The sequence below is a fragment of the Phocoena sinus genome, chromosome 8 (genome assembly GCF_008692025.1).
Source record: "Phocoena sinus isolate mPhoSin1 chromosome 8, mPhoSin1.pri, whole genome shotgun sequence".
Taxonomy (NCBI): Eukaryota; Metazoa; Chordata; class Mammalia; order Artiodactyla; family Phocoenidae; genus Phocoena; species Phocoena sinus.
The window spans coordinates 39,727,782-39,746,142 of NC_045770.1; the positions used below are offsets into that span (position 1 = coordinate 39,727,782).

Here is an 18,361-nt window from a genome sequence, read left to right on the forward strand (position 1 = left end):
GAAGAAGAGGAAGATTCTAGAATTTATACCTACCCTTGTATATTGTGAGTACCCCCGACCCCTTCAGGGCATACCAGTCCAACTTCCACCTCCAATCTGAGGGCCTTCTCTGGCCTCTGGAGCCCCCTTCAGCTACCTACTTGGCAAGCAGGAAGTGAAGGAGAATTACCACATCCCTGGGAGCGGCGTTCAACCAGTGATTGGCAGGAGGTGGTATGTAGATACCCCAGCTCCCTCACCTGGCTTGGACAGCTGACGTGTATGCTTTATACTGGCTTTCCAGCAGGATTAAGCTCAGTGGCCCACAGTGGTAGCTGGTCTGACAGTACGTTCTTTGTCAGCCACCTTCCCTTCCTTGTCTCACTTCTCCTCTTGCCCTACCCATGTTTGCTTTCACTTCCCCAATAATCCCTTGCACTGGAAACTTTGGCTTAGGATTTACTTCTGTGGAAAGGTGAGAACTAAAATATGTCACCTCGTCTTTCAGAGAGAAAGTTTCAAGCCCCTGGCACAAACGCCGTCACACCTACAAGGTGGGCATGGTGAGCAGGAAATCAACGTGAAGGCATGAGGTGCATCCAGATTAGTGTGAGGTCCAGAGCACCAAGCAGGGTACTTAGACGACAGAGCTTGGAAGGACACTGCTTACCCTGGGTTTCTTTCTCTGTGCTTGATGCTGAGAAGCCCTCTTCTGCGCATACATTCTTTCTCAACACTGGGATTAATTCGACTAACAAGGGTTCCGTTTTCTAAATCACCGTCACATTCCAGACTTGCCTCCCTGAGATGCTGCCAAGTCATCCTGATGGAGCACCCTGTCCACCCAATGTCTTGAGTTATATGTTCACGGGCAGTATCTTGGTTTCTTTCCTGTAGCTAAATATCTATGATTTCATGCACCTGGCACCCTTGTCCCTTCTCCTAGGATCAGTCACATAATCCTCTATTCCAACCACAGGATTCTGTGAGACCCACCAGGTCCAGCAGTAGAATCGAAGGACATCTGCTCGTCACCTTCTCCTCCCAGACACAGCTGTTTAACAAAGGAATGTAAGGTGATGAACTGGAGACAAGAGCGGACGTCTTTGAACTTCTGATAATGGAGAAAGGTAGGCTAAAAGCTCTGGGAGGGGCTGAGGTCCATGGAGGATCTTGGGTGTTTTTTAGTGTTTGACTTCGAACACACCGAGAACTTGGCAATCATCCCTGCTTCCTCCCTCCAATCTCTGTCACCCTGCTCCTCCCGTTGTCGACACCTGGATCCAAGTCTCCCCTCTGTTCCTGGATCACTTGAACAGCCTTCAAACCTCCTGCCTCAAGCCCCAGCGCCTCTATTCTCCCGTTGCTAGACTGTTCTTTCTAAAATGCAGAGCTGATCTTCTCAGTCTCTACTTATAGCCCTTCTGTGAATTCCTGTAGCTCTCTGGAAATCATTCAAATCTTGATGAGGATTTCAAAACGGATGAGACACTTCTTGTTTGGGTCCCTGTCTACCTCCCCAGCCCTCTCTCTCCACTCAACTCTTTGAACAAAAAAACATGTGTTGCCTGCCATTTCCGCAAACAAAGACTGTTGCCCGCCATCAAGCCATCTCCCACTGCAAACCAACCGGAGTGCACCCTGAGGAGAATTCAGGATGGAGAAAAAGAGGACACTGGCCCTAGATAGTTAAGGTGTATGTCAAAGGAATGATTTCAATGAGCCCAGACTCTTGCATCTTCCCATACATAGAAAAACAATAAGTTCATTAACTTGAGATGTGTGGGGTTTTTTATTAGCAGTCATCTTTTGGTGTTTGTTTGTTTTTATTTTAACAAGAACTTCTCTATATTGTGGATCCTCCCTTACCTCTCTGGAACAGTTCCTCAGAGCGATCTGAGAGGCTATCTCCTGGGCTATAATCTTGAGTGTGGTCCCTGAATAAAACATAACTGGCAACTTCTAGGGTGTACGTTTTTCTTCAGTCGATCGCTCTTTGCGTAACACGCTCTAGCTCTTTCCACTCCTGTAGTTGTCGAATGAGCTGTACTCACATTCATCTCGGTACCTTTGCATGTGCCATGATTCCCTCCTTATGGAATTCTCCATCTTCTTCCCTCTGCCTCCTCCTCTGGGACCTAATATCTCTTGCTGGTCCCTTAGGACTGAGCTGAAGTGTCACTTTCTCTGGGAAGACTTCCCTGATTCCCTCTCACCTAGACAAGTGCACCTGGTACTTTAGTACGGTGACACTTATCAAACTGTTTTCTAATTGCTTATTGACCTGTGTCCCTGGAGCTCAACGGGGTGTAGAAGCTGATGTCTAACTTTCCTGGAAAATTTCCAAAGTGAAAGGTGGCTAGGCTTCCCCTCAAGGCCCAGTGAGAAAAGAGGACTTTGGTGGGAGGGGTCTATTCTCCAGGGTTTAGGTGGGACAAAGGTGCAGGATTTCTCCTGAACCAAGTACCTCAGAAGGTACCTGGGCTTGAGTTATTTGATGGAGTCCCAGCCTAAGGGCACTGCTCAGCAGGGTGTAATGACAAGAAAAAGTCTACATGGCGTTTGCCAATAGGACGGGTGAGGGGGCAGTTATAAGCAGTCGACCAGTTACTGTATATAGCACCCGAGAGTAATGTGGTGGGAGATCCCTACCCAGGTCTCTGAAAACCTCACTTACAGGAAAAAGGAAAACTTTCCACCAGGGCCAGAAAAGTTAAATACTCAGGATTTCACAGTGAGGATGTGATAAAACTGGAATTTGACTCTGATTCCATGGGATCTGGTGAGACAGATGGCAGGCCAGGGGTGACTGGGAGAGACATCACAGTGGGGAGAGAAAGAACAGGTCAGCAAGATATCAAGATTTCCTGGAGGAGCAGGTGGGGAGCAGAAAACAACATGGGTAACATCCCTTACAGATACAGCTTCAAAAACTCCCAGGGCAGAAAACTCAGTTACCCAGGAAGTGGGCACAGAGCTATTGATCTCCTTTGATTCCTGGATCACGTCAGGAGAACTGCTTTGAAGTGTTTCCTTGAAAAACTAAGCCCCCACCCCCCACCCCGCAACACACACACACACATATTGAGTCTTAGTGAAGGGAAGGAAACAAAACCTGGCCAGCCTCCCAGGACATCTGCAGTCTGATCACTGAAGGCGCCTGGAGAAAGCCTACATCGATTGCCTTGCTCACCTTGTGCCAGAACTGCCAGGCCCCAGTGACCCACCTCAACCTGAAACCTGCCAAGCCTGACGCTCAGACTGGACCAGAGTCGCCCCGCGCGGAACAAGGGGTTGCCTGGAGAGGGACGGCCCCAGTCCCTGCCGCGCGCCCCCCCCCCCGAAACCCCAACCGCCCCGGGGCGCCTTCCGCCGGCTCCCCTTCCGATGGCGAGGCTTAAGCAGAAAGCAGGCGGATGAGTGTTTTTAGGGAAACAGCCCTGACGCCTGGCTGGAGTTTTATTTCTAGAGCGAGAGGGGGCTGGGGCCGGGGGTGGGGAAGCCCGCCGAGCCGGAGCGCGTCACGGTCGCCCGGAGAGACGCCGCGCCGCCCGATAGGCAGAGGCACTCGCTCGCCCGCAGCCGGGTGGCGCAGCGGAGACACAAAAGTGCGGCCGGCGGCCCGGAGCGCGCCGATCGCGGGCGAGAGGCCGGCGGGGAGTGGGCGCCGGCCGGGCGCTGCGAGGCCGGGAGTCCCTGCGCACACAGCCCCGAGCGCTCCTCTCCCCGCGCCCGAGCGCACGTGCGCGGCCTGGTGGGACGTCCCGCCCGCCCCGTCCCGTCCCGGGCGCGGAGGCTCCTGCAAAGATGACCCCTCGGTGCGTGCTGCTCTTCCTCCTCGCAGTGGCGCGAGCCGCGGAAGAGCACCGCCCGGAGGCGGCCCTGGTGGGGCCCAACGCCTCGCACTTCTTCTCCTGGAACAACTATACCTTCTCCGACTGGCAGAACTTCGTGGGCCGGAAGCGCTACGGAGCCGAATCCCAGAACCCCACGGTGAAAGCCCTGCTCATCATGGCTTACTCCTTCATCATCATCTTCTCGCTCTTTGGCAACGTCCTGGTCTGTCATGTCATCTTCAAGAACCAGCGGATGCACTCGGCCACCAGCCTCTTCATCGTCAACCTGGCCGTCGCCGACATAATGATCACGCTCCTCAACACCCCCTTCACTTTGGTGAGACCGCGAGGGCTGGGCTGGCGCTCCGCTCTCTCCTCTCTCCGTCCTCCTCTCTCTTGCTGTCTCGATGTCTCTCTTATTTCCGTTTCTGTCTCTCTCTGCGTCCCTCTCCCTCTCTCCACCCGATTTCTCCTCATTTCCCTGCCGGTCCCCCTCTTCTGCCTGTCTTCCTGTCTTCATCTTTCTTAGTCTCCTCTCTCTTGCCCTCTCATCTCTCATTTCTCGTCTCTCAACACTCTCCTCTGTTGGTCTGTCTCTTAGTGTGTCTGTCTCTGTCATTCTTTGTTTGTCTTTCTGCCTGTCTCTCGGGGGTCTGTCTCTCTTCTCTCTCTCGGTGTCTTCATCTTTTTTTCCTCTCTGCGACTCTGTCTTTCTCTGTCTCTGTCTCTCATCTTCTAAGCCAGCGCTTCTACAGCTCATGGCATTGGGGTCAATGAATCGAGTGTCTGCAGCCAGCTGTGAATAAATGACCATTTCCTGTTCAATGTCACTGAGCATGAATCTGCTTGACGATGGTGCAGTAAATCAAAGCCCCTTGAAATTCCAGCATAGATTGTTAGGTCAATTACCCCCCGCCACCCCGCCTCCCAACCGGAGTACAGCCCATTAAATGCCCCAGCATGGGGTGCTGCTTTGCACCAAGCTGAAATATCAAACAGTTGCTAGTTGTTAATGGAACCATGAGTGAATTTTCCTAAACCACTTATTTAAATTGCATTTGCTTTCTGTGGTTTGACAGCAAAGTCTGTGTGTGAAGACTGTGTTGTGGAAGAGATGAGGGTTAGGTGGGCTTGGGCCCCAGAGCTGGGGGCATTCGCGCAAGGGTGGTGGGTGAGCCCCCCTTCTTGCTCCCACGACCTCCACCGAGCCCTGACTGCTGGGCCTTAGGGGTGTCACTTCTCTCCCTCCGTGACTTGGGACTGTGATGCTCATGGATGAGTGAGACTGGGAGGGCTATGACCAAGTAATCATGACAGTTACACCTTGTATTTCTGCAGCATGAGTTACATTTTTCCAATTTCTGGAATAGTCTTTTTGATACTTGAGTTATTACCAAACCATATCTGTTCATATCTCTTTCTCTCTATCTCTTTCTCTTTCTTACACACACACGCACACACACACTTGACCAGAAATAACAGACAAGCAAAAAGAAGAGGGTGAACTCCCACAAGCCTATCCACCTGTGAATGTCCTTCCAACCCTATGTTTAAAAACTACATTTTCTCTCGTCCTCACTTATGAGAACTTCACTCACATTTTGCAGATAAGGAAACTAAGGCACAGAGAGGTTCAATGTCTTGTCCAAGGTCATATGGCTAGTAATTGGCAGAACCAGGATGAGAATTACTTCCCCTGTCTCAAGTGCAGCCAGAGGTCTGTCCACTAAGCCACTCACCTGGGACCTAGCGGGCAAGGCACCCTTGGACCACTAATCCAAACCATGGACTTCTCCTGCTCTCCTTCCTGCCTACATTTAACAGATTCCTGGTCACTCAGGATGTTCTGACTAGTCAAGGACGAAGGGACTTCTAGATACCCCCCTGCCCGCCCACCCCCCCCCCCAACACACATACACACACACTCCCCCCCTTCTGCCTTAAAGCACAGGACAATGCATCTCTGGCTCCTCCTGGATCCCCCTTGGCTTCTGACTTGACAATCTGCAGTGCTGGGGTTGGACTGGGCCACCCAGGATGGGAACTGGGAAGCCCCAGGGTATGGCCCTATGCTGCTGCCCAGAACAGGATGCATGGCTGGATCTGCGGCAGACACAGGGCAGGTGGGGAGGGAGGCCAGGCTGCGGCTGAGAGCTGACAGCCCCTACCCGGAGGATGTCCTGCAAGAGAGGAGATGTCAGCGTCCTGAGAACCCAGCCCCCGCTCCCGCTTGATCCAAAGCAGCTTGGCCTTCAACCTGACCCACGCAACCACCCCAATCCAAATTCCGGTCAGAGCTTCCAAGGCTCTTGCAACCAGGGTCGGGTCTTCTAAGCCCTCAGCCAGGCTCCTTGAAGGGGTAAGATGTCCTGCCCTTGGCTGGTTGGTGACGATATCCTTCCTCCCTGGTCTCCCTTTCTGTCCACTTTACACTCTACGTCGGCATGAAGTCCAGCTCTGGTCATTGAGAGAAAAGCAAACAGTTATTCACAACTCCCACGGCAGAGCCGTACACAGAATGTGGTGGAGCCTGGAGAAGGTGATCGTTTACTTTGACCTGCCAGAGTCCCACGAGAGGGTCAAAGGAGACTTTTCAGGGCATGTGGCATTTCGAAGGGGCCAGGATAAGTAGGCATTTCCCAGGCCTAGATGAACGTTCATTGCAGACAGAGGGACCCGGGCGAACAAAGGCAAGGGTGTCCAGGTTCACGGTGTGTTGAGGGAACGCTGAGCGGTTCACTGTAGCTGGAGCAGCAGAGGCAAGAAGGCCAGCGGAGGAGGCAGCAGGGCAGGGGGAAGCAGAGGTGGCCGGAAGGGAAGGCTGGGGCAGGGCTGTGAGCGGGCCTGGGCGCTCGTAAGGCATCTGGCTGTCTCTTGAAGGCCATGATGATTCTAAGCAGGCATCTGATTTTTGATTAAGAAAATGCTGTCAGCAGCGTGAAGGCTGAATTACAGGGGGACAGACTAGAGGACAAGGAAAGCCGTCTGGAGGCTATCATGGTCCAGGTGAGAGATGACGGGGGATTCCACTCGGGCCATGGCCTTGGGACTGAAGAAGTGGGGATGGATTTGAAAACCCTTCGAGGTAGCACTGGTCAGCTTTGGTGATTCATTGATTGTGGGAGGCGAGAAGTAGGAGTAGCTAAGGATTTCCTGCTCTGTAATGTTTCTGGGCTGCTCCGCCCTGCCTATTCCAGAGAGAATAGTGTCCATGGTCTGCTGTCCCAGGTTCATGATCAGACCAGACTTGTCCCTCGTGACTCTCATCCACACATTCCAGCCAAACAGTCCCAACCCTTGTTCCCCAAACAGGTCCTGGGATTTCTGACCTAGTGCCAAGCCCTTTGTTCTTATCTCCCCATGGGCAAGTCCTACCTATTCTTTAACGTTCATCTCAAATGCCTAGTATGTTATAATAATGGCAGTTAATAGTGTTAAGTACTTGCTATGTACTAGGCACTGTCGTACCTGCTTTACCTGTGTTATCTGCCTTACATGTGTTTGAGTTTCATAACAATCGTGTGAACAAGGGTTAGCCCCATTTTACAGATGAGGAAAATGAGGTTCATTGGGCCTAAGTGCCTTGCCCAAGGTGGCAGCTATCACTAGCAAATACTCTGCTGTAAATCACTACGCAATATTCTTCCTCTCGAGCTGACCTGCTCTATTTCTTTCGGTGTCTTCTCTCGTTCTCTCTGCCTCGGTGCACTCCCACCCCGCCTGGTGGCCCTTTATCTGGGCCTTCTGTAGGGCACTGACTACTTTCTGTCTTGCATCTGAGATACCTGAGTCCTCCTCTGCCCACATTGGAAGCTTCTTGATCAGAATCAAGGCCTGATCTCTCTTGGGCGTGGGGCATCACTCACAGGAACTCAGGAGCTGAGTGAGTGAGCAAATAGCCATGGAGGATGTGGAGTGAGGCCTAAGTCTGCTCCCTGGACCCTACATGCCCTGGGAGCTTGTCTTGTCTGCCTGCCCAGACCCTGGTCCCTGCTCTCACCTCTGCAGGCCCCTGGGACTCCTTTCCAGATGACATGTTGCAGGCCTGCTTAGCTAGGGTTCCAGAGCACAGCCCACATGCTGTGTTGTGACTCTTCAGATATGTCTCCTCCATGAGTCTGAACTCATATGAGCCTAAAATGAATTTTACTGTTACCATAAAAATGGCTACTATTTATTTCTAATCATATCTTTCTAGCAATCTGCCAGACGTGTTCCACACTTTGTAGCCTTTTTAAAGTTATTTTATTTTTTAATTTTTTATTTACTTATTTATTTTTTATTAGGTAGTTTTTTGTGTGTTTTGGCTGCGTTGGGTCTTCGTTGCTGCGCGTGGGCCTTCTCTAGTTGCGGTGAGCGGGGGCTACTCTATGTTGCTGTGCACAGGCTTCTCACTGCGGTGGCTTCTCTTGTTGCGGAGCACAGGCTCTAGGCGCACAGGCTTCAGTAGTTGTGGCACGCGGGCTCAGTAGTTGTGGCACGCAGGCTCTAGAGTGCAGGCTCAGTAGTTGTTGGCACACAGGTTTAGTTGCTCCGCGGCATGTGGGATCTTCCTGGACCAGGGCTTGAACCCGTGTCCCCTGCATTGGCAGGCGGATTCTTGACCACTGTGCCACCAGGGAAGTCCCTGTAGCCATTTTCTTTTTTAAAAGTTGATCCCTACAATAAGATACAAAGTAGAGATTTTTAAGCCTTTTTTGTTGTTGTTGTTAATGAGTAAACTGAGGTTCAGAGAGGTTACCTACCTTGCCAAAGGTTACACAGCTAGAAAAGATTAGAGGTGGGAAATCTAACTCCAGAGCCCATGTCCTTCCCACGCTGTCCTGGCACTGAACAGGGCCCAGCCATAACGGCAGGGTCAGGGTTTGTTGAACTGAATGACAGAGAAGGAGTCATGCTGGAGATAAGCACGCGTGACCCACAGTCCAGCAGCACAGAGGAAGAAGGAGGAGGGGGAGAAGGCTCCTGTGGGATGCTCCTCAGAGACCACAGGGAGCGAGCGTCAGTGTCAAGGCCTGTCTGTCTCCTGACGTTTGTGGGCTCGTCTCCAGGTCCGCTTTGTGAACAGCACCTGGGTGTTCGGAAAAGGCATGTGCCACGTCAGCCGCTTCGCCCAGTACTGTTCCCTGCACGTCTCAGCCCTGACGCTGACAGCCATCGCCGTGGACCGCCACCAGGTGAGGGCACCCACCCGCCGACGCCCTGTCCTTCCCTCCCCGGCTTTGCTTTCCAGGGGGCTGAAGGCAGTGTTTTAGCCCATGTTTCAGTGAGCACATTTGTGTTCTTATTGACCGCTCTGAGCATTAAATTAGGCATATAGCCGCTAAAGTGGGGCTAAAATAGGCATATAGCTCCCTTTGTGCTAGGGGCTGCAAAATATTATTCCACGTTTGTTGCTCCAGTGAAGACTCGCTGCTGGCATTTTGTGTGTCAGAAATGAACGAGTTTGTTTTGGGGGGATTGAAAAGCAGATCTGGAAAATCACAGATGAAAAGAGAGTGGCAAATGCAGGTCCGAGGCAAGGCTCCTGGCTGGGATATGAGATGGATATTTCTGGACCCAGGTTGTTGAAGAGGTAAATAAGCTGGAGGGGGACGGGCAGGTGGCAGGCGCAGGTGTCGGGTTGGGTAGGGAGGCCCAGCTCACTGTCCCGCTCCATCGGATTCACATGGGTCAACATGGTGAAGGGAGCTGGAAAGGACCTGAGGGTGCCCGTGGCCTCTGACTGAGGCTTCTACTCCCTTTATCAACCTGAACCACGATGGCGTGTGAGGGGCAAGGATGGCAAAGTCCAGAATGGAGATGTGCTGGGCAGCTTCTAAAGCCTAGTCCGTTCCTCCCATAAAACCTTAAAAAATTGGGAGCAGACTTTGGGAGGACACAGCAGAAGGTCCAGTGTGTCCTGGGATGGCGTCCTGAGACAATGGTAGCTCTTTATGACCTCTCTTTCTGACCCGACTCACCTATCCCCAAATGGCTTTTTCAAGAAATAATGATTCTAATCTTGCAACCCAAGTGTTCATCAACAGGTGAATAGGTAAAGAAGATGTGGTATATGTGTATAATGGAATACTACTCAGCCATAAAAAAGAATGAAATTTTTGCCATGGATGGATTTGGAAGGCATTATACTAAGTGAAATAAATCAGCCGGAGAAAGACAAATACTGTGTGATACCGCTTATATGTGGAATCTAAAACAATACAACAAACTAGTGAATATAACAAAAAAGAAGGAGACCCACAGATACAGAGAACAAACCAGTGGTTACCAGTGGGGAGGGAATGGGGGAGGGGCAATATAGGGGTAGGAGATTAAGAGGTACAAACTATAGCTTATTATAAAATAAGCTACAAGGATATGTTGTCCAACATGGGGAATGTAGCCAATATTTTATAATAACTATAAATGGAGGATAACCTTTAAAAACTGTGAATCACTATATTGTACACCTGCAATTTATACATTACACATCAACTATACTTCAATAAAAAAAAGAGGAAGAATGATTCTAATCTTAAAATGAGGATGCTGTTAAATTCCCAAGTCTTTACTTAAACATTTTAGGAGAATTGATTGGCATACAGTAGCAATCAATTCCAAGATGCTTTTCAGCCCAAAGCCTCTAACAATGGTTTAATTTGGGGCTTGGGAAAGCTGAAATTGCCCCACTGCAACTTTAGAAATGGCTTTCAGAGACAATGTGGTGAACCCCCAAATAAAGGGCAATGCAGGTTCCCATGGTAAGTGGTGAGAGTCTCCTCCCGACCTGTGTCGCCTTCAGACCCCTCGGAGCCCTTTGTAACTTAAAGGATCTGGAATCACTGGCAGATGAGATGAGATCGGAGGTGCCACGGCTGCTTCTGTGCCAGCCTCGCTGTGGGTGTCATGGGAACAGACCTCCCCCTTCACCGCTCCCCCATCCTCTCACTGCAGTCGGCTTCTGCCATGCATGACCTGCAAGAGGCATTTTTTAAAAATTAATTAATTTATTTATTTTTGGCTGCGTTGGGTCTTCCTTGCTGTGTGCGGGCTTTCTCTAGCTGCGGCGAGCGGGGGCTTCTCTTCGTTGCGGTGCATGGGCTCTAGTTGTGCGGGCTTCAGTAGTTGCAGCACGCGGGCTCAGTAGTTGTGGCTCGCAGGCTCTAGAGTGCAGGCTCAGTAGTTGTGGCGCACGGGCTTCGTTGCTCCGCGGCACGTGGGATCTTCCCGGACCAGGGCTCGAACCCATGTCCCCTGCATTGTCAGGTGGATTCTTAACCACTGCGCCACCAGGGAAGTCCTGCAAGGGGCATTTGAACTGCCTGGAGTCTCTGAGTCTAGATGACACCCTCTCTGTACCCCCGTGGGCTGGACGGTGTGGTGGTGCAGCTCAGGGGCTCGATAATGAGTTAAGGGGTGCTTGACTCTAAGTAGGACCTACCTGCCTCATTGTGACAAGTGAGCTGCATCGTCTGTATTTCTTAGTTGCTTCAAACTGTCTTCAGCCAGTGATGCCCAATTTGCTTGTCTTCCAGGTCATCATGTATCCGTTAAAACCCCGGATCTCAATCACAAAAGGTGTCATCTACATCGCAGTCATCTGGACCATGGCGACGTTCTTTTCACTTCCACACGCTATCTGCCAGAAATTATTTACCTTCAAGTACAGGTGAGATGAGCTAGTGGGGAGCAGCCTGGGGATCCGGAGAACCTTGACAGAGGGAAATCTGAGCCCCCTCTGAATCTCAGAGTTAACCAGTACCTGCTGCGCTGAGCTGTTCTCTCTGTCTCCTTCCCATCCTGTTGCTTCCAGGCCCGTGCATATCCTCTGCACTTTTTCTGCTTTTTCTCATCTTTTCTTCACAACACTTGTAGCTTCCTCTTTAGTCTCTGTCCCTTTGTCTGTAAGGTCAAGGCAATTAGCAATCAGCTTCTGCCACTGGGAACAGGTACTAACCCAGACTGAGATTCAGAGTCACCCAGGCCCTGTTTAAAACGGTGATGTTTAAATTCTCTCCCACAACCTACAAACATGTATATCTCTAAGTGTCTCAGGCAGGATGCTCTACGCCCCTCCCCACTACCTCCCTTCTATCATATGCTTTGTCCTGTGCTCTCACAGAATGGAAAGCACTCAGTGTCTTGAAATTTAAACACTCGTGCGTGCTGCCAGTCAGTTAAAGGTGATCTCCCCTGTTAGCCTGTGAGGTTGGGGGGAGCTGGCGCCATTTCTGATTTTGCCATCTTGGTGTCCCTAGCATCTATATTACTGTCTCACATCACGAGCTCTCTGTACGTAGTTACTGAATGAATGAATGAGCTTAGAGTGATTTTCATCAGTTCATTGTTGTTTCAGCTGAAGTTCCGTAGAAACAGATCCTGAGATAAAGGAAGGTACATGTGCCTGGGAATTTTAAGAAAGTGCTCCCGGGGTAATGGGTAAGGCAGTGGAGAAGCTGGACAGCAAATGGGGAGAGACCAAGGGAGGGTGTGGTTTGCAGGGGGAGCTCTGGAGCAGCCTGCTAACACAGAGTTTGCCTGCTTTGAGCCAAGGTGGCTGGGCTTTTGTATTCCAGGCCTTCCTGGGGGAAATGGAGATACGTGGCCACTTCTGGCTCGTAATGGATCTGTGGAAAGTATCTCCAGTGGCCTTCGGGTAGTCCTAGGCCCCTAGAAGATCACGGCTGACAGCTGTGTCTTGTCGGGTGGGCCGGAGCTGGGGGGCCTGGTGCTCCAGACCAGTAAAGGGGATCTAGGGGGTGCACTGCTGGCAGGTCTTACCATGTGCTGCCTCGCCTGAGACATACATACAGTCCTGTGACATAGTGGGGTCCAAAGAACAAGCTCTGAAGGCCGATTTCAACTAATTTATAAAGTCTCTGTCCCCGAATTCTAGGCTATCGAATGAATCACATACCCACCCCTTCCCAGCATTCAGACTCCTGAACTGCCTTCATATATGGAAGGCTATTTCTTTTTTCTGCTAACAAAAGCAAAGAGAGTTTTCTTTCTTTCACTAGTGATGGCCAGCTGCACCTATAACAACATCAACAAGCTACATGGTATGATGGAAAAAAAAGTAGCAATTTTGAGTTGCTGCTCAGAGATGTCACAGTACGAAAACCCTGCTCGCACCCAGAGTCTGGACATTTAGATAAAGACCGGAGCTTAGGATTCCTGCCACAAGTTCCCGCCTTGCTTTTCCCGGGGCATCTTTTTTTTCTATTTTAATTATTTTTATTTATTTACTTATTTGGCTGCGTTGGGTCTTCGTTGCGGTGCACGTACTTCTCGTTGAGGTGGCTTCTCTTGTTGCGGAACACAGGCTCTAGGCACGCAGGCTTCAGTAGTTGTGGCATGCGGGCTCAGTAGTTGTGGCTCGTGGGCTCTAGAGCGCAGGCTCAGTAGTTGTGGCGCTCGGCTTAGCTGTTCCGCGGCATGTGGCATCTTCCCGGACCAGGGCTCAAACCCGTGTCCCCTGCATTGGCAGGCGGATTCTCAACCACTGTGCCACCAGGGAAGCCCATCGGGGAATCTTTTAAAATGACCACTTGTGAAAAATTAGTGACCTCTGCCTCAACCACCTTATAAGTAACAGGTGTTTGCTACCCTGGTCTCTCTTTCTCCTGCTCACCTGTGACCTGGGAGGGAGGACTGCCCTTCTCCTAGCTCACGGTGCCCCCATTCTGGGATGTAAGTAATAGTCTTGTGGCTTCCTTTGTGTGAGTGTATTGAAACTGCGCCTTCAATCAAAACAGCCCCTGGGTTTTCGCTTCTGCAAAGTGGAAGGAAGCTGCCGAGGGAGCTCCCTGCCACCTCATTCAGCAAATCATAATCTGCATATTCTTAACCCACCAGCTCTGGCTTTCCCAACATACACAGATGTCCCTAAAAATTTTCAAGAGGACTGGGTACATTCCAGAGAAAATAAGTACTTTTTGTCTGAGTGGCTAAAGGTGTATGAGTTCAGGCACTGCCACTCACATTCTCAAGACGCATTTCTTTGCCCCATTCCTTGGATCCCCTCTGGAATGGGAGTAGGTAGTACAATGGGAAATTCCAAGATTTCCTGAGTCCATCATGCTCCCAGGATGAGTTAATTCTAAGACTAGGAACACCACTGTTGCATTCATTCATTGAACAAATATTTATTGGGTGTCTATTCTGGGCTAGGAATAATACAAAGTAAAGAGGACACAGAGGGATCTAGGTGTATTTCTCTTTTTTGAAAATTGAAGTACAGTTGATTTACAATGTTGTGTTAGTTTCAGGTGTACAGCGGAGTGATTCAGTTATATATATATATATATGAGTGTGTGCGTGTGTGTATATATATATATATTCTTTTTCAGATTCCTGTTGATTATCTATTTTATATATTGTAGTGTGTATATATTAATCCCAAACTCCCAGTTTATCCCTCCCCCCCGACCTTTCCCCTTTGGTAACCATAAGTTCGTTTTCTATGTCTGCGGGTCTATTTCTATTTTGTATATAAGTTCGTTTGTATCTTTTTTTTTTAGACTCTACGTGTAAAGCAATATCATATGATATTTGTCTTTCTCTGTCTGGCTTTCTTCACTTAGTATGACCATCTCTAGGTCCATCCGTGCTGCAAATGGCATTATTTCTTTCTTTTTTTTTTTTTTTTTTGCGGTACGCGGGCCTCTCACCGTTGTGGCCTCTCCCGTTGCGGAGCACAGGCTACGGACGCGCAGGCTCAGCGGCCATGGCTCACGGGCCCAGCTGCTCCGCGGCATGTGGGATCCTCCCGGACCGGGGCACGAACCCGTGTCCCCTGCATCCGCAGGTGGACTCTCAACCACTGCGCCACCAGGGAAGCCCATTATTTCATTTTCTTATGGCTAAGTAATATTCCATTGTATATATGTGCCACGTCTTCTTTATCCATTCATTTGTCGATGGACATTCAGGTGTATCTCTTACCTGTATAGAACGCCCAGCCTAGTGGGAGAGCTGAAAACGTAATCAGATAATTAGGCTGCTCATCACATGTGCTGTAACAGACGGATGCACCAGGAGCCCAGTGGAGGGAGAGGCCAGTGGTTCCTGGGATGGGGCTTTTCCACGCTGATTTCACACCTTCCTTCTCTATCCCTCTCCCTCTCTGTCTGTCTCTGTCTCTCTCTCCCCTGCCCCCAGTGAGGACACTGTCCGCTCCCTGTGCCTGCCAGACTTCCCTGAGCCAGCCGACCTCTTCTGGAAGTACCTGGACTTGACCACGTTCATCCTGCTTTACATTCTCCCCCTCCTCCTCATATCCGTGGCCTACGCCCGTGTGGCCAAGAAGCTGTGGTTGTGCAACACCATTGGGGATGTGACCACGGAGCAATACCTGGCCCTGCGGCGCAAGAAGAAGAAAACCATCAAGATGCTGATGCTGGTGGTAGTCCTGTTTGCCCTCTGCTGGTTCCCCCTCAACTGCTACGTCCTCCTCCTGTCCAGCAAGGTCATCCACACCAGTAATGCCCTCTACTTTGCCTTCCACTGGATCGCCATGAGCAGCACCTGTTACAACCCCTTCATCTACTGCTGGCTCAATGAGAACTTCAGGGTCGCACTGAAGGCATTACTGCGCGTGTGCCAGAGGTCACCCAAGCCTCGGGAGGAGCGGCCGCCCTTCCCGGTCCCTTCCTTCAGGGTGGCCTGGACAGAGAAAAGCAGCGGCCGCAGCGCTCCACTAGCCCACAGCCTCCTGCCCCCCTCGCAGCTGCAGTCTGGGAAGACAGACCTGTCGTCCGTGGAGCCTGTCGTGGCAGTGACCTAGAGGAGGAGAGCAGGAAGTGGGGGGGGCGGGGCTCTGTCTCCAGATGAGGCTGGGAAAGGGCCTGAGGGAGGACAAAGCCTGGAAAACAGCCTGTCCTCACACCTCTTCACATGCTGGAAGCAGTTCCTGAAGAAGCCCAAGGACGTTTGAGTGCCTAGGCAACTCTCCCCAGGCTCCTCGACCCGTTAGATGGGAAAACGAAAAGACAACACCCAGCTTGACACGTGTTTGTGAACTCCTGTCTGAGACATGCTGGTCCCCTGAGCCAGGGGACCCAGAACGGCTTCAGCCCCCGTGGGGGCTGAGTCAGTCAACTGCCTACACCTGTCAGGCAGCTGCCTTACAGCCCTCCCACCACTGAGCACCCACGAAGGACCCTGGAGTCAGACGTGCACAGTGGCTGACCCAGATGCACAGCTGTGCTTGAGAAAGGCCCGTCGGCCAGTGAAAGGTCAGCGAGCCGGAGCCGGCGTGGAGGTGTGTATGCCTTGCTTTCTGAAGTCGCTGGAGCTGGCTGAGTCCCGGTTCTGTGGCGGCCCAACACATGACAAGAAAAGACCGACTGGGTTCCTTAATATAAAGAGGAATTACTGAGTTTCCTTAAAACAAAGAAACACTATTATGGAAACTTTGGAACATTCAGAGAAGCACGAAGAAGAAAATAAAAATCACCCCCTTCTCCCTCCAACTTCTGATAAGTTTTGTCAAAATACTGTGGCTTTCTTTGCAGCTTCTTTTCGTGTGTGTGTGTGTGTGTGTGTGTGTGTGTGTGTGTGTGTGTGTCTATGATTTTCACTTCATGCTGAATTACACTTCTCCATTTAGAAGTAAGCAAGAAACTGGGCATAGCCGAGAACTCCTGAACCCCTCTCCCGGGAATAGTGTCCACCAGAAGACTTCGAAGATGAGGTGTGAGAAGAGCCCAAGGGAAACACCGTCCCAGAGCGGACAGACTGCCTTCGTCCCACAGCCAGTGGTGGCAAGGGTCCGGCTGAAGGACCTCTCCTCGGAGGGTGGCCATCGTGATGAACCGGGAATAAAACTCATCCGGGAGGCATAATTCCTCCTCTCCTGCCAGCACACAGAACAAGAGGTGGTGAAATACTGCCCTGCTTTTGCAGGAGATGAGGGAGCAGGCTTTCCAACATGCTGGAAATACCCGTGCTTAGACACCTCATCCTCCCAAGCTGTCTAGTCAGGCCATTTCTCCTCCATGTCATCTGAATACTAAGGCTTCTTCACACCAGTTCTCATAAGACGACTCACTGTCAACATCACTCACGTGTCACTTATCAAACCCTATGGCATCGTGATGGTCCTTAGTGACTCAACTTGCCAGAGAAATCTCATTCCAAAGACAGTGAGTGTTTTCATCACCTTCCATCTGGCCCTGAGTGACTCACTGGGTCACCCGGAAGAGAGACGCATCGGGCAGAAGAGAGCTTCATTCATCAGCCCTAAACAACTGTCGCTCTCACACTGGTTTGAGGTTTATTTCTAGCACCAGAGAGATCCTGAAAGCAAAGCATGGTCATGGAGCTAAGAGGGAAACTGAGGCTCAGGGAGAAGGGGTTTGTCTAAGGTTCACTTAGATCTTTTGGCTGTTAATTGAACCTGAACTTGGTCATATCATCTGCTTCTCTGTAAGGAACCATGGGGGTTCATTATCCTATTCTCTCTATTTACGAGGATGTTTGAAATTTTTCAAGACGTAAAGTTTAAAAAATAATCTTCTGAACAGTGGATAGAAAAGTGACTTTCATGGGACACAGAGAGCCTTTTAAGCCCATAGGGATCCCCAGGTGGATTTTTTTTCAGACCAAGTGGCTCCCAGGCCTGTGTGTATTGTCTCTTAATGCTGCCATGGAAATTCTTACCAGAAAGAGAACAGGTGACAGGGTTACAGAAAATTTGTCCTGCTCTGAAATCACGGGGAAGGCTTCACTTTGTTCCTTCCTCTCTGAGGGCATCTAGAAATTCTGCCAAGTCCCAGAGGAGGCTCTTCTCTTGCAGAAGACCCTCCCCACTGATGGCTCATGAAGTCTGGGTCTCCTGTCAGCTCCCTGTCTCCCCCCACCCCACGTTCCCTGTGTGCCTCAGAGCAGAAGTGATTTGTGTTTGTGAATGTGACATGTGTAAAACTGGAATCTTCCCGCTGTGCCGTCACGAGGACTTGACTGTAAATTGCTCCCGTCTCAATAAAATACATAGTGGGTGTGTGGCCTGTGCTTCCTGGATTTGTGATTAGGCCACAGCTGATGACCTTTAAAGCGGGGATCCGTGAGGATTAGATGAAGAGAGCGTGGAGAGCCTCGGCCCTCACCTCTACATTTCACAGCTGCATAAAAGCTCAAACAGAGTGGGTAAATAGTCCGTTGAAAACCTCTGGTTAGTGCCTTCTTCCACGGGGCTGGCTGCCGAGGCCCCTCTTTTGTGAAATCTGTGAAATGAATCTGTGCTGAGTTATTTAAGCCGGGACTCCATCTGTTCCTTGGTGATTCAGGAGGAGGCGAAGCTGCCGCTCCCACGCGCAGGGTGCAGTGGGTACCACGTTCCTGTTCACAGGGTTTCTGCCCCCCTGGACCTGGGCTCCCCTTGTCCCACCAGCTAAGCTGGGTAGGAGCCTCTATAAGCGGCTCTTTGCAGGAAACCGCCCTCGACAGGAAGCCCCTTTTCTTGTCGCTTTAGCGAAGCTACATTGTAACTGACCCTTCGACCAGGCAGCCGCATGCTCTGCTCATCTCTGGCCCAAGCTCACCTTTCACATCTTTTGATC

At 50.7% G+C, this 18,361-nt stretch overlaps 1 protein-coding gene across 1 annotated transcript; it reads left to right on the top strand.

Moving 5' to 3' along the window:
• The first annotated feature begins 3,768 nt into the window (after positions 1-3,768).
• GPR83 (G protein-coupled receptor 83) lies at positions 3,769-15,641 on the top strand. Its single transcript, XM_032641104.1, has 4 exons — positions 3,769-4,152; positions 8,867-8,992; positions 11,333-11,466; positions 14,961-15,641. The coding sequence occupies exons 1-4, from the start codon at positions 3,787-3,789 to the stop codon at positions 15,583-15,585; spliced, it is 1,251 nt and encodes a 416-aa protein (XP_032496995.1). The 5' UTR covers positions 3,769-3,786; the 3' UTR covers positions 15,586-15,641.
• Positions 15,642-18,361: the final 2,720 nt, after the last annotated feature.